Here is a 15,440-nt window from a genome sequence, read left to right as displayed (position 1 = left end):
CTTTGCTGAAGTGTTATAGAAACGTTAAAGAGAAAAAAAGTTATAATTTACTAATCTGAAGTTATTATGCTTATTTATGATTTTAGGTATAAGAGTACTATGCACCTTGCAAATATATTTTCATAAAGTTTAATATATTATTATTTTGAACTTTAATTCATGTTTTTAAGCGAATTGTTTTTGTTTATTTTTTTTCATTTTAATGTCTTTCTCGGCTGAGACAAATGGGCGGAACAGGATATTCCGATCGCCCGCCAACCGCAGACATTTTTGTTTTTCCTGCATAAATATGAAATAATCTAAACGAAATTTCCCATAGCATTGTTTTTACAGGTGCCACCAAAAAATGCAAATGAGGTAGTTTTCGACTACTGTTACATGTTATACGAGTTGTTCATAAGTATACATCACTAATATGTAAGCATATAACGTCTCTAACTAGATTAAAATATTCTAGGAGCGTTCAAATTGTAAATATGATGTCTCGACTCAAGTAGCGACTGCCTCCATTACGTGATTAGTTAATATTAACACTACGTAACTGTTGACATTTAATATGTTTTAGAAATTTATTGTTGACTTTAAAAGCAGTTTAATTAGTTTTGACGTACCAATATAAAGGCAATTAAAAATATTGCTCTTCAGAAATATAATATATTCTACTTTACGTGTCTATATCATTGAACTCCTAAACGGCTGGACTGATTTGAATGTGTTCCTTTGGCGCCCTGTATGAAATTTTTCCGGATCAGCAACTTTATTATTTTAATGTCAACACCTTTTTAGGTATCATATATTACTCCAACATATTAATAGTAAAAGGTAAAGCAAACTTAAGCAAAGGCGAGACTAGCAAATCTACTTTAAATTCATAAAGTGACGGATATAATCAGAGGAGACTTGAGATAGAATATCTCTGAATATAAACCTTCTAAATAAAGTAATTTCTTAGGTAAATGGTAGAGGATAATTTGTTCTATAGAGATTAGCAGTGAATCAGCAGAATACTATAATATCTTTTACTTTAAGGTAATTGTTAAAGTAGACCTCCTTTGTTTTTTTCGCCCACTGCTCCGTCTTGCCTATGCAGATGTTTTAGTTTTAACGGTCCAAAATAAAACTGCTGAATTCACTGAGGGGTAGATTCACCTTACCGGACGAATGATGTGCTTGAATAAGTTGGGGGAAGTTCGTTTTTTGTTTGTTATAAGGCTTCATACCAACAAAGTATCAGACGGTTTAATTAGTAAAGTGTGCCTTTAGGAGTTATAGATATTTTAATTCTTTGTCAAGACAATTGTAGTTTATGAAGATAGTCATAATAATCTTGGGGAATTTATACAGGTGCTATCTAGCTTTGGACCCAGTGTTTCTACCATATGTAATATTCAGGTGTTAATTCATAATTATCTGTCACAGGTGCCTACCAACTCAACCCTTTGAATAACTACATACCGACAATGGATTTATAATAGATAAGGAAATAAATTAATGTTTGTAAAAATGAGATTTCATATTACAAACCATTTAAGCCATAAAAGAGATATTTAAACCCATTAAGTAGGTCGTTAGTTTAGTAATTCCTAGATTACACAACTGGTGTTACTTAACGATACCTACCCAAGTCGTTTTATCTCTCTTAAAGCTGTAATTTAAGGGTAATGGTAAAATTTTACTCATAAACTGTCGTTATCACATTTCATACGTGGTGTAAAGACATGGCTGTGTTCACCGGATGTCTTAACTCTAAGGACATTTACCCCTGTTATCACTGACGCAAAGATAGGTCAATGTATAATGTTAGCTCCTTCGAGTCCTGACAAGAATGGCCAACAGGATGCGATAACTTGAACTAATAACATTAAGAATATTTATGTTTGTGTTGATTTATTTATATGGCTACTGTCTGGGGTGAAGAATGGATGCGGAACAATGGTGTGTGGTAATTATAAATAGGTATGCAATCAGGAGAACTCATGATTCATAGGACTAACATGGCTAGCTTGTCTTTTTCTGAGAATTCAGTTTGCGTAAATGATTTATGTAATGTTTGGTATGCTCCAAAACTCGGTGCTCGTAATCTTTTTACACTCTTTTGACTGATGCGGATTGTAGGCTGGCCCCGCGTCATCGCGTCAGTTTACACACTCGTATTGACGATTGAAAACAATTGAGAACTATACTGCTTAGTCTCATTTACGTTTAAACGACCTAATAATTTAATTTTCATGTATTATCAGTCAGAAGAACAGACGTGTAGATTTTTAGTTTTTGGACAAGTTCCAATAAAAATCATTTAAAACGAATAACGATAAAACGAGTTAGTTTTTAACGTTAAATAAATATGAGTAAATTTACTAAAAATACGGAAATACATAGTCAATTTACTTTGATAACCCAAAATGTACTCGCGTCAAAAGTTACGCCGCAATTATAACTCGATGTTTTAATGTTTCCGTAAACATTTAAAATTTATCAGGTCGGTATGTAAAATGTATATTTCATTTTAATGTACAAGATTCTGAATATTTAATTCTTCGTACGAATGTGAGGTACTGATTTTATTACCCTTACTTTAAATCTGTCCTACCAGTCTTGCAAGAGCATAATGAGACTAATAAAATTGATATCACTGCTATTTTATTAGTACAATCGCAACAATGATAAGTTAGCCACATACCGAAAGGCAATCATTTACGTTTAATGCCTAAACTTATCTCTTAAACAAAATTTGGAGAAAGGAGAGACTAATGTTCTTATGACTGGCCCCAACGACTCGTCAAAGCTGTTACAAGAAAAGGTTTGTTTGGATTCTGTTCTGTCAATAAATCCCATTGACCCTCCGTCCTTAATAGTGTTTTCCTTCTCGTATTGTTTGCGGTATAAATATAATAGTAATAGAAACGATATGTACTATTACCGCTCGGATGTTTGAAAGAGTATTTGATATAACAAAGCAATTGAATGGACGATGATAATAGTGTTATAGTGTTAGGTAATAGAACAAATCCTTGCGCGTGTTTGCCTCACAGAGGACGTAGCAACGTAGGTATGCAATACAAATACGCGTTTAATATTAGTCTATGTCATTCATACTTGTAATGTCAACTGCAGTAGCGTAATTAATAATTAATATTAATCAAATGTTCATAGCCTTAACATATAGAACAGCCTTCAGTAAAAGGTAGTGAGAACAACTTAGGAAACTGCCCTCAATAAATTTAGACCTAACTAAGTAAGCCAGACTTTAAACGAGACCAAATTGTTATCAATTTAATGTTTTCGTGTACGTAGGCTATTAAATACAAATATTATTTTGGGGTTCCGTAACCAAAAGCTAAACAAAACCCTATTACCAAAGGCACAGCTCTAGGAGGATCTATCTCATGAACCGTGATAGCTAGACAATTTATATATTTCCTTTGGGAGTATAACAACAAATACGCAAAATATAACGTCCTTTATAGGTTAAGCCACGATAGTCACGGACAAAAAATTTAAGGGTGGCAGTTATTTGCCAGATAATGATGTATTCTTTTCCTCTGTACGAAGCCTTTAGTGGAGCCAGTTTTTCTTAAATTTTAAAGGTTAGGTTAGGTTAGGTACAGCATAAAATTAATCTATACTAATACATAAAGCTGAAGAGTTTGTTTGTTTGTTTGAACGCGCTAATCTCAGGAATTACTGGTCCAAATTGAAAAATTATTTTTTTGTTGAATAGACCATTCATCGAGGAAGGCTTTAGGCTATAAACCATCACGCTGCGACTAATAGAAGCGAAGATACAATTGAAAATGTGAAAAAAAAAACAGGGCAGGTATAAATCATAACTTATATTTTCTACCTACGGGGACGAAGTCGCGGGCACCAGCTAGTTATACATAAAGCTGTACTTAATTTTGGTTTATATAGCGCATATTTTAAAACGTATTATTCATTACATTTCTCTACACGTTTCCTTACACTGTATACAATCCAAAACATAAATAAAGCGAGTGAAATATCTACAGTAACTTAGCAACACAAATATTTGAGCGGCAAGATCTTATCCGCAACCCTTAGGCCGGAAAGCAAACAGTCACTAAAAATCTAAGTTTAGTTTTAAAGCAGTTGTCCATGAAATTAAGTAAAAGAGACTGGATAATTAAGCCAATCTTGATTCTAAATTTAAATTGTCCTTAAACATTTTATAAATGCGTTCATTCATTCAGCCAGTAACCTGTAATTTGCGTTAACGACACCGCTTAACTGCTACCGATATACAACCTTATTTCAGTTACTCATGGACAATTATGGCAGGTCCAGATTTAAATGAATCGCTGAATCTGTAAAGACAGTAGGAATTCTAATCAACTCGAGAGGTATGACGTTAGTAATTAATTGCTTTTTTTTTCTTTTTGTGATCATAACTATTTGTAATAGGTACTATTTGTAAACTATTTGGTTCCAAACTTTTTAAAACCACATCCGTCCGCTTAAGCTCAGGCAGCTTTGAGAGGTCATAGAGATGATAGAGGTCATTAACTCTATTACTTCTACACTGGCAGGTAATATAATTATTACTTAAACATACACATAATATGAATGATCGTTCTTATAATAAACGTAAGTAATGTATTGGATAAATATTGCCATGAAAAGCGTTCACTTTTCACCTGGTCTTAATGAATTTAATTATCTTTTTTTGTAACCTACTAAAAATAATACCTACCCTAGCCTAACGTTCACAATGACAGACAATTTACTTCAAATGAAGGTTAGTAGGTAAGCGCCTACAAAGCAAATCTATATCGTCACGATTATATTTTTCTGAGAACGTAAAAACGACAATAGATAAAAGTAAAAAGTATAAATGCTTGTAAATCGTTTTGGTCGATATCGTTGACTGGCTGTTAGTGGAGTTAGTAAAATAAGTCTAAAGTTCCTACAATAGTTTTTTAGTTCCAAATAGGCTCAAATTAGCTGTGTTTAATTTTTCATTAACTGCTTCGCTATATTATAATTTCGCTAAAAACAATTTTCTCAGCTAAAGATCCATACGTTGAAAAGCTTTGCGGTTTTATTCTAAATACATTTTTTTAATGTGTTTAGCACCGTGATTACTACAAGCCATGGACCAAAACAGCCGTTTTTGACGAATTTACGAGGTACCAATTTCATATTTTTATTATGTGATGACGATGCGATGGCGTAAGATGGTAGTTGATCCCTGGATACCGGACCACTGAGATACCCGCTCGGGGCAAAAAATAATAACAAACTATCATCTGGCCGAGAACAGGTTCCAGCCGGCGGATGAGCCGGCCCCATAGATATAAACACGCAAAAGGTAGCCTTTTTTATAGCCCCTGGAACATGGGATGAATGATTCGTACCCGAATGAAATATGCCTATAATGATTGACTTATTTCAAAAAGAAAAACAAACTTAACAAGTAGAATACAATAAAATGATAAATGCATCAGGTTTTTAATAGCCATGATTACAAAGAAGACGTCGCCGTCGGCGGTTAAGTTTTATTTGCTTTCGTTCCTTGTTGTTAACTTCATATTAAATAAACCTGTTTCAGCTCCGAACGACCATTCCGAAATAAGTGAATAAAGAAGAACAACAAATGAAACGAGGTCCAGCTATATCCATTAACAATTACAACAAAAAATCTTGCTTACCTCCGCAAACGGCAATTAGTGCACCGGCTTAAACTGCGCAAACAAAAACAAATTTCGTGGCGCGAACGTCCACCGTAATGAATCAGAAAAATCCACGGAACAACATCCTTCAGTAATCAAACACTAAACTGATTCGTATGATAACAATTTCTTGAGATTTCAATAAGTTTCACTCCACTTACAGTCACAAATGTGTGACGAAGAGAATAACTTAGGATCGCGTGCGCGCGAGCGACTGAGACGTACTAGCACAACGATATTTCGTTTCCGACTGAATTGTTGGTATTCGAGTCAGGGTTGCCAGACGAGTGCGAGTGAATTATCGTATCAATATTCGAAAATTATCGTACCATATGAAAAATTATCGTACAACGGAACGGAATTTTAGGAAGTTGTGAAATTAGACAGAAATTTAAAAAACTTATTTATTTTATAAAAGAGTGGGATCATCGGAATCACTATTTACTTCTACCTCTGCAGCAGCGCCAGCCGTTTTTGAATAAAGGACTGCTGAAGTCATTCGAGATATCATTTTTTCAGTTGGTTTAAAACCATAACAGCATTCTTTTGATTGGTTTTTTACGCATTGCGCTGAAAGTAAAGCCCCTTTGACAGTTTTTGTTGCAAGTTTGTTTCTTATTCTGGTTTTCGTCAAATTATTTTTGCTGAATAGTCTTTCGGTGTCTGCATTTGAATGTGGAAGTGTCAAAACGGCCAGAGCAAATTGAGGTAAAACTGTGTATGTCTTCTCTCCATCAATAGCTATTTGGGAAATTTTATGCCAAAATACGTCAACTTCTTTTTCCTGGGCTACATCTGGACTAACTTGATCTAACGATAGACGTCGCCACTCGTCGTCTAGTTGCTGCAATTCATTATGGTAACTTGGTTTCGCTCTGGGACATAGTTCACACAAAAATAAGAGTGACGGAGTTCTATCTCGTTGTCTTGCCGACAAAGCTTTTTCTGGTTGTAGAACCGGCAGCGCCATCAGTAATTTGTCGTCAAATGGGAAACGATCTTTAATTCCTTTGCATAAATGAATCAGATAGTCTCGGCATTTTGATCTGAAGCTTGTAATAAGGTCAGGTCTTGCCATCACATCAGGATTATTAAGACCTTCCATGACAGCGACTCCCAAATATATGCACTCTAGCCGTATGAATCTGCTAGTATCGTCAGGTTGAATTTCTGTGAGATTTGTCCTTGCAACATAGTCCTGATACATGTACGTGCAAAGAAGTTCACGGTATGCAGTTGCCATTTTGTCATGCAGTGTCGTGACTACAACTGTTGTTGACTGAAAAAATGCATTCATATAAGTGACTTTCGGAAGCACCCAAGCTAAAAAGCTGTAGTACAATTTCATAAATGGGTCTTGAAGGGCATTGAAAATTTGTTCAGCTGCAAGCGTACGCTCTGCAAGCCAGACATCAGTAAAGTAAAGCCGAAGAGCTTGCCACTGTCCCAAAATTCGTTCTATCGCAGGTAGAAAGGAGAGCCAGCGTGTGATAGCCAAGCCAAGCATCTGGTGATCCTTTACGGATGTAAACTCTTGAAATTGCTGCAACTGAGCCTTTCTCTTGGCACTTTGCCTGAAATAAGAAAAAATGTTTCGGGCCAAATCTTCACATAATCGTGGCAGGGTCTTGCATGCATCACTGGACGCCCGGTGCAAAGAATGACATACACATTTCATTAAGATAACACCTGGACATTCTTGTCGCAGACGACTTATAATGGAGTTGTAGTCACCAACGTTGTTGCTTGCAGAATCACAACCAAAGCCCAATAAGTTTTCCAAAGGTATATCATTTGCTTTTAAAGAGCTTATCATCAGCTCGTAAAGCCGCGCACCAGTGGCACCTTCCTCGGCAGCAGCCACATCTCCTTTTGGGAACACATCATGCAAGTCATACAACCTACTTACAATACGGCCCGCTGTCGAGTCGTAAAATCGGACCATAATGCATGATGTCTTGCAAGACATGTCAGTAGACTCATCTGTCAGAATAGAGAATTTTACCTTCTTCAATTTCTCACATATTTCTTCTTCGTGTGCAGCACCTATCACGTTAGTCACAATTTGTGTGCATTTAGTTCTTTTCATTTGCATTCCTTGGCATATTGTAGAATCAGGAAAACAGGATTTTAACGTTGGAACAAGATGATCCATTACTTTAAATGCTAAGTTGTGCGTAGCAAAAAAGGCACTCATCTTCAGCTCCGCTTCAGTAATTTGTTTTTTCAGTAGTGACACTCCAGATCCAGATGAACCCTTTTCAACAAATTTGGCCATCATGCTTGAGGTAGTAGCGTCTCGACTCTTCATAACTTTTTGGTGCCGCTTGGATGCATAATGCAGTTTAATCGTTGTACTATTTGCTGATAAGGTTAAATCGCAACAAGAACATTTAGCTTTTCCTTTATCGTTAGGATGAGGTTTTAACCACAGTGATACGTCAGGTCCAAAATCCTTAGTGTTTTTCTCCCAATCTCTTCTATATTTTTGAAGACGATGCTTTGAATTATCTATCTTCTTTTTTTTTGGAGTTTGATATCCCAAAACCTCACTGTTGTCATCGGTATCACTTGACATAGTAAAATCTTATTTATTTACCTGAAATCCCAAATAATACTAAATAAATACTTAACTATATAACCAGGAAAAAAAAACATTGCTAACTAAAATTGGACGATGTGCACATTGTTACAAAACCATCTCGACAAGCAACTAAAAAATTAAAAACAAGTTAGTCACTTACCAACCAAAGTTGAAAATACAATAATCCAAGTAATAATTTTGAACCTTTTAACAATTTTAAACTTAGTTTACACTTTCACTCGGCTAGCGAACTTAGCTTTGAATTTATGAAATAAGAATAAATGAATGAACTATCATGGTCATTCGTTCGTTCGTTGGTTTGATAGATTTGAGAGGAAATCCCCGACCATAGACATTATTTTGTATTTTTAGAGTATTTTAAGACATTGGAGACTAGTCTTTTTACTCCACTTCGGAGGAAGGTTGGAAGGAAATTATCGTACTTTGGCGTACGATAATACATATTGTATCGTACATCGTACCGGTGTCGAAATTATCGTACATGTACGATAATTATCGTACGTCTGGCATCGCTGATTCGAGTCGCTCGCTACTCGCTTCGCCTGTTCGTGCCCGCGTTGATCGTTTGGCTTCGTGCGTCTTCGGCTTAAAGCTCGGAAGGCGGCCCCATGAAGCTTCTGCTTTATCTACCTAAACCTACTTAGGAGTTTGATGGATGAGCCTCGATAGTGATCAGTAATGAGAATAAAGTCTACGTTTGCATTTTGATTGATATTAAAAGAAATCAAGTGTCTGGTTAGATCCGACGTTATTATTTTTATTGTAAAGCAACTAACTTAATATTACAGTTTTAATAGGGTTGATCTAAGTACTTTACAGCTTCATGATGATGATGATATATTCCGATTACTCACTAGTCTATTATTTAAGCACAGTTCAGTAATAAGACAGACAATACTTATAAAAAAAGGTAACACCTACATAGCATTTTTTTAATGTGTCCAGAATAAATTCGCGAAAGAATTTGTAAAAATGCAAATCGCCATTTTTAAGAGAGTTAGAAAAAAATAAGTTTTTTTGAATCTGCCAACCCGAATCTCACCGTTTTGGAAAAAGTCGTTCTCGTTTGTTTTTGTCTCAAATCTGAACAAAATTAGAACTCACTCAGTTAAAGGCTTTGAATACTCAGATGAGGAAGTGTGCGTATTTATTTTCCCATCATCAATATCGCAGTCAAGGCTCAAACAATCTTTATTTTCCCCGTATACCTGAGTACCATAGGGCGCCTTACCTCGATAGCGTAGAATGGTCCAGTTTATTGAAAAACTTAGCAAAACTTTCAATAAATTTCTTTAGAAGCGTAATATTGTCTCATTTGCAGAGATTTCTGACCTGTATTTATACCATTTGTTACTGTATTTATTATTATTGTTTAAAAAAATAACCAATATTATGTGTGGTATGATATGTCAATCCACAAATTATCACTTTTTAACTTGGCCTCTTATTATTATGATATAAAACTATTTTTGAAATCGTAAATTTTGCGTAGTGTTGTATGTTGTCCGATCATTAATCGAATAAGTACCTTTTCTCACCTATCCTTTCGAAGTTCGTTAAATGAGTATACTGGGATAGTTCTCTTTATGACAGATTAAGGACTTATATTACCTATTGTTGTGGTGCTAATTGGCGTAGGCGCTTCTAAGGCGCTCATAAAACTCAAAGTTAATTAAGTACCTAAATATTTTTTATTACCTACCGCAAGAGTTCTGTAATTAGGTAAAATCACTGTTTGACAGCTAGGCTTCATTATTTAAATTGAATACTTGAGTACTTAAAAAGTCATCTGAAAATAGACATCAGATTTTTTTTAAAGTAGGTATTTTCCCAGTTTCTAAAGCTCTCTTTAGGAATAACGGCCGAATTCAGCATAGCCAAAAGGCAATAAAAAAAAGTATGTAGCAATTCTCAGTTTTCCGTGCATTAACCGCCGCCTCAGACAAAGGCGTTATGTGTCCAATGACGTCAATGGCCGACATAAATTATAAGTCTATCATTAAGTCGCCAAAGAGAATAATCACAACGTTATACTAGTAACTTCGCGTGTGATGATCGCATGTGCATCAATGACGCAAATGATCTCACTCCAAAGAGTTTACTGCACATGTTTCCCTGCAATTTTATTTTTAATATTGTCTGGATACCTCCGACTGAAAGACAAAAGACATTACAGATATAGAAATTTAAAAATATTTTCTGCGTCTGCGTGTTGTGTCGGACTGTCGGGCTGGGTTTTACGTGAGCTCTAAAGGACTAAACCAGGGTTTTGGTGTATGAAAAACAAGGGTCGGATAAGGGTATCGGCTTATCTGCGAAAATGCTAAGCCTGTTACGGTCCGCATAACTATTTTGTAATCTGGAACCCGGGTTTTGAAGTCTTTGCTTGAAATATTTGTATTTGTAAAAATCGTTTGTTTTTTCCACCCATGATATCAAATAAATCCTAGTTTGGTTGATGCTTTTTAATGCGTTGTTAGCACGCATGCGGAAATACACCCACATTAGGCGACCATAAAGAAAATGTGATATCTCATATTTAGTAATATTTCAATTCTTTAGATTGCACCAATAAATCTCTAATCAATGTTTACTAGACCATACAGAGATATACAAGGTATAATAAAATGCCAACATAAGGCTAGTCGAATAGGCCCGGTCGGCGGTCGCTTTTGTTTATGCTTCAAAACTCATACAAAAACGCGAACATTTTTCATTTCATAACTCCACGGTTTCTGTTTAATGAACGCTGAATGAAATATCAAGCGCTAAAAAGCAACAGTGAGGCATGAGCGAAAAATAATTTAAAAAATTCCCGGGAATTTCCTCACTGTGAAATTCAATATGGCGGGAGTTGCGATGCCCACGTCGCCAGTCGGCGCCGCTATGAAAGCCATGAAAAGGAAATCTTTAATGGATATTGCGTTATTCATGACACCTAAATGACTGATGGCGGTGTACGGTGAAGTTGTAGCGACGTTGTGCCTTAACTTATATTACCTATTGTTGTGGTGAGCCCAATATAACTTTGTACCAACAAACAAAAGACCAAACATTCTTATCTTCACTTTTTGTTGAAGAACGGCCGCTCATTGAAGCCGACAAAAATAAAACACTATTAAACATTTATAAATCTGTATTAAGTATTATTACGAAAGCTAAATACGAAAGCCGCAAGTTTGATCGATTTGCTAAGTTATTTCATAAAAATAAAGGAAAGTTATACTCACGATTGAATTTCGCAAAAACTATTGACGTTAACAAATAGATTTCGAAACAAATGGAATCATAAAATACGTTGTATGAATTTGAATATGTTACAGCTATGTAACACAATCAGTCATCCAAATAACTAACTCTATTTGATTATTTCCTCCCTTAACAATAATATTTTTCGTAGATCTAGAGAAAAACTATATGGAAAGAAGTTTTATTTTTAAGACATTTGTCTTATTTTTTTCTTTACCTACGAACTTAAGTGGTACTTCACTAGGTATAATTATTAAACCTTGTGCGTCAACCTTGGCTCATTGTAAATAGTACTCTACAAATCTACTCGTACTTATACCTAATGGTAACATAAGTATTCTTATGTCCAAAATTACATCAAAATAAATAATCCCAATCTTCACATTACTTACTTAGACATGACACTGATCAATTACCAGACTGTGAAACCAGTTAATTATAAAAATGACGAAAAAAAAACGCTAAGTGCCTGCGACAGACACGTTAACTTCTTATTGGAGTTTCGAGGGAACTGGTTGATCCGTTGATGCTTAACAAAGGGATTCATCAAAGAGCTCAGGAATTATTTAACCTCCGAGTCTCACCGGACAATAGGCAATAGTTGCTTCCATGTATGGCAGGGTAACAAAAACACGGATGCGGCTCAAACTATCCTCTAGAGTTTGATATTATGTGCAATTAATTGACGCATTGACAAGTTAGAGGAGTGACCTGTAACGCGTTGTTGTTTTAGTGGAGAGCCAGGAATACTTTTTGTAAATTTTTGTAATCACGTTTTGATAGGGAAATGTTATGTAGAGTCATAGTTTTAATAGAACAGTGTGGCAGTCTGGAAGATTACCTGGTCAGAGAATCGGTTGTCTATAAAGTCAGTTTACTTACGATTGTTGAACGTCATAAGAAAAACAATCGACGCCGCCTTAAATGGAACGCCTCAGAGAGAGGTAACGCCGAATTTTTTTCGTGCGTGCATCCGCATCCATCGTATTAAAATACGTTAGGCTAAAAGTTCTAAGCATATTCTTCAAGCTCCATATGTAATCTAGATTACATTAGGTATTACTGGTATTAATGGAGGCTGGCTAAAATTCAGCACTCTCAAAAGTACGTTCCTGCTTGTTGACTATGCTGGCTACACCTAAGATCTACGAAGGCCAAAAGGGGCAATGTATCTGTTTAATTCCTGATTACTTTCAGAGATTGAATACAACCACTAACGACCACCGACATTAACAGCAAATAAAAACACATTAAACCAACAGCATCACACTAATGCGATTCAACAGATATTAAAATTAATGCTGAGATAGAGATTTCTATTCGTGCGTACCATATGTTTATAAAATCAATGCTGCACTCGGACGAATGGAAATCGATTTAATTACTCTTCGGACTATCTCAATCAAGCAATTTGAATAGATGACTCGATGCAAATGGTATCGTATTAACTCGAGCACTCGACCGCAAGAATCGAAACAAAGTCATTCCCGGCTCTGCTGTAACCAAAAGACTCTTTCATTTGGGATATTCCAATAACGAATATATTTTTAGATTAGAACAGCTTGTGAAAAGTAATGAAAGCCGATTTTCATGAAACAAGTTACATTGTTAAACGTTTTCGGTAACAAAGGGTCCGATTGCTTTAACTATTGATTTATAGGAACAGTTTTATGTACATAAAACCTTACCCTTGTGAAAAGGGTTTTGTTGTTTTAATTAAAAACATAGATCCATTCTAGATTTATTATTTGAGAACAATTGTTTATAGCTATAGAAGTTTCGTTACTAGTTTCCCATTTTTTATTTATTTAATAAAATACTAGTATTCAAAAATAATCAATTTTTTCATCCAGTACCTACCCTTGTTACCTTAGAAATTCTTGAAACTGAAAGGGATTGAAAAGTTTAGAATACGCATTGCCAAAATACATTCTTACTTATAAATAAACCTGCGTTCATTTAATAAAGAATAACAGTTTAAGGAAAAGGCCACATGCATTGTACATAATTATCCTTAACTTGATCAATTTTCCCTTATCCAATGTATAAAACTTTTATTTTGTTTTAAATCCATATTTTTTACCAAGATTGAGAATTTGTTTACGAGGATAAATCAAATCGATTTGTTCCGCATATAGACGTGTTAAGATTGTAAATATTTGTCTCACAATTAACCGAAAACATAGCAGTAGCATTAGCGTGTTGATGATAATTGGTTTTGCTATGACAAATACGATTTATTACGCAAGAATTCTCTCTCTGTACTAACACTGTTTAAAGCTGGACTGTTATTGAGAAAGCGAGACGCCGCTACTGTAATTGTACTTCCTATCTCGCTTCCACAATTGCTTTGAGAGCTGATATTACAAGTACTGTTCTCAGTTGCGCTAATAGCTGTTTGCTATTAAGCTATAACTCTGATTAGATGTATGCACGTTAGTTATACTATGTATGCATAGCTTTATATATAACGTATGTGCAAGTTCTAAAATGATATTAAGGAGTATTACGGAGTGATAAATTATTAAAAAAAAATTCATTGTTTGTAAGCTGTTACATAATATTTTTTAAGTGACGGGTCATAGGGCTAAAATCAATACTTTTCTAGTAATTCTAAATATCAAAGCATCATTGTCTTATGACAATCCTGCGTCGCTAATTCAATTACAAAATCTTCAAAGATCGTGTACCGTACTTTTTATGAGAATATATAAACAAACTCACCAATTCCCAACGGTTCGTTTCGTTGGCATGGCACAATCGTTTTATGTTCTCTATATTCCATACTCTCTATTCAGAAAATTAAAAAAAAATGCATATTTCGCTATTTTGTGATGGAAGGTTCACAAAAGGCTTTAAACGTTTCCAAACCAACAATATACTGCAATTTGTAGGTACATACTACTGATATAAAAACATCAAACTACGTTCAGTGTTCTGTGAGGTAAAACTTTTCCTCCCTAAGCGTCACTTTTTGTTTCGTTGTGCGAAGAATTTTTATCCGAGGGTTCTTGGTTTACGGCTGCACGTAAAACAGTCATTAATTTTGTATTGTACCTTTAGGTAGTAACAAAAAAGGATGAGTATACCACACGTATGTTAACTATATAATTCGGCGGTACCCCTGTGGTAATAAAGTACACGATAATCAACCCTATTGCTATAATTTTAAGGACCTTATGAGAGCGAAGTGTTGTACCATATATGGAAGACTGTTCGTATATTTTTTACACAGCAAAATGTAATCATTTTGTTCATTGTTTCTCCTATAAATCGGGTAATAAGTTGTAATGTTCTTTAGTCGTATATTTTTTTACTCACTTAAAGCTATCCAGGATTTTTTCGCCCTAATAATCCTTGATAATAAATAAGTAAACAAACTGAAAAAAAAATCCTAGAAAGTAAAATACAAAAGCAATGTCCCAATTTCATTCGCGGACTAAAGGAAGTAAATGATCAAGGACCCTTAAAGGGACGCGAAAATATCTCGCACTCCTATCGGAACAAGACCTTTTTAAAGTGGATTGCTTTACTATCCAAATGCATGAGCTGAACCATGAGTCAGGCTGACCCAAATAGAACGCCCTGTATCAAGAGAAAGTGATGTATCGTAGCTTTACGCAATCTTATAACCTCTTAAGGCTAAACGGAGTGATGTAAGAACAAAGCCTCCCAAACAATAATTAGATCAGAATTTTCGCCTTCGCGTGTGAATCGATGGGTGCGCTTCAAGTTATCACGTTTTCGTTATATAATCATGTTGTAATAGGTACTCGTAACTCGTTATCGAATGTATGATGTGTTTTTGTTTCTTCTTCTTAGTTGAAGTTTTCAGTGTTCTTTAGATTTATAATATATCTTGGATCTTTTTATTGTTTTGGACAAAGACTAAATAC

General features: G+C 35.0%; 2 protein-coding genes across 2 annotated transcripts in view; both read right to left on the bottom strand.

Annotated features, from left to right (window-relative positions):
- LOC113497003 overlaps positions 1–5,949 on the bottom strand; it is a 45,364-nt gene extending 39,415 nt beyond the window's left edge. Inside the window, exon 1 of the mRNA XM_026876433.1 lies at positions 5,670–5,949. The gene's annotated coding sequence lies outside the window, so the exon portion shown is untranslated. The remainder of the gene's footprint in view (positions 1–5,669) is intronic.
- An 18-nt stretch (positions 5,950–5,967) lies between these two features.
- LOC113497004 lies at positions 5,968–8,817 on the bottom strand. Its single transcript, XM_026876434.1, has 2 exons — positions 8,435–8,817; positions 5,968–8,289 (listed from the first exon to the last, which is right to left on the bottom strand). Exon 2 carries the CDS (start codon positions 8,266–8,268, stop codon positions 6,100–6,102), a length of 2,169 nt encoding a protein of 722 aa, XP_026732235.1. The 5' UTR covers positions 8,269–8,289; positions 8,435–8,817; the 3' UTR covers positions 5,968–6,099.
- Positions 8,818–15,440: the final 6,623 nt, after the last annotated feature.

This window comes from Trichoplusia ni, chromosome 8, assembly GCF_003590095.1.
Source record: "Trichoplusia ni isolate ovarian cell line Hi5 chromosome 8, tn1, whole genome shotgun sequence".
NCBI classification, from domain to species: Eukaryota; Metazoa; Arthropoda; class Insecta; order Lepidoptera; family Noctuidae; genus Trichoplusia; species Trichoplusia ni.
Note: the sequence above shows the minus strand (reverse complement) of the source record. Positions and strands in the feature narration are given on the sequence as shown.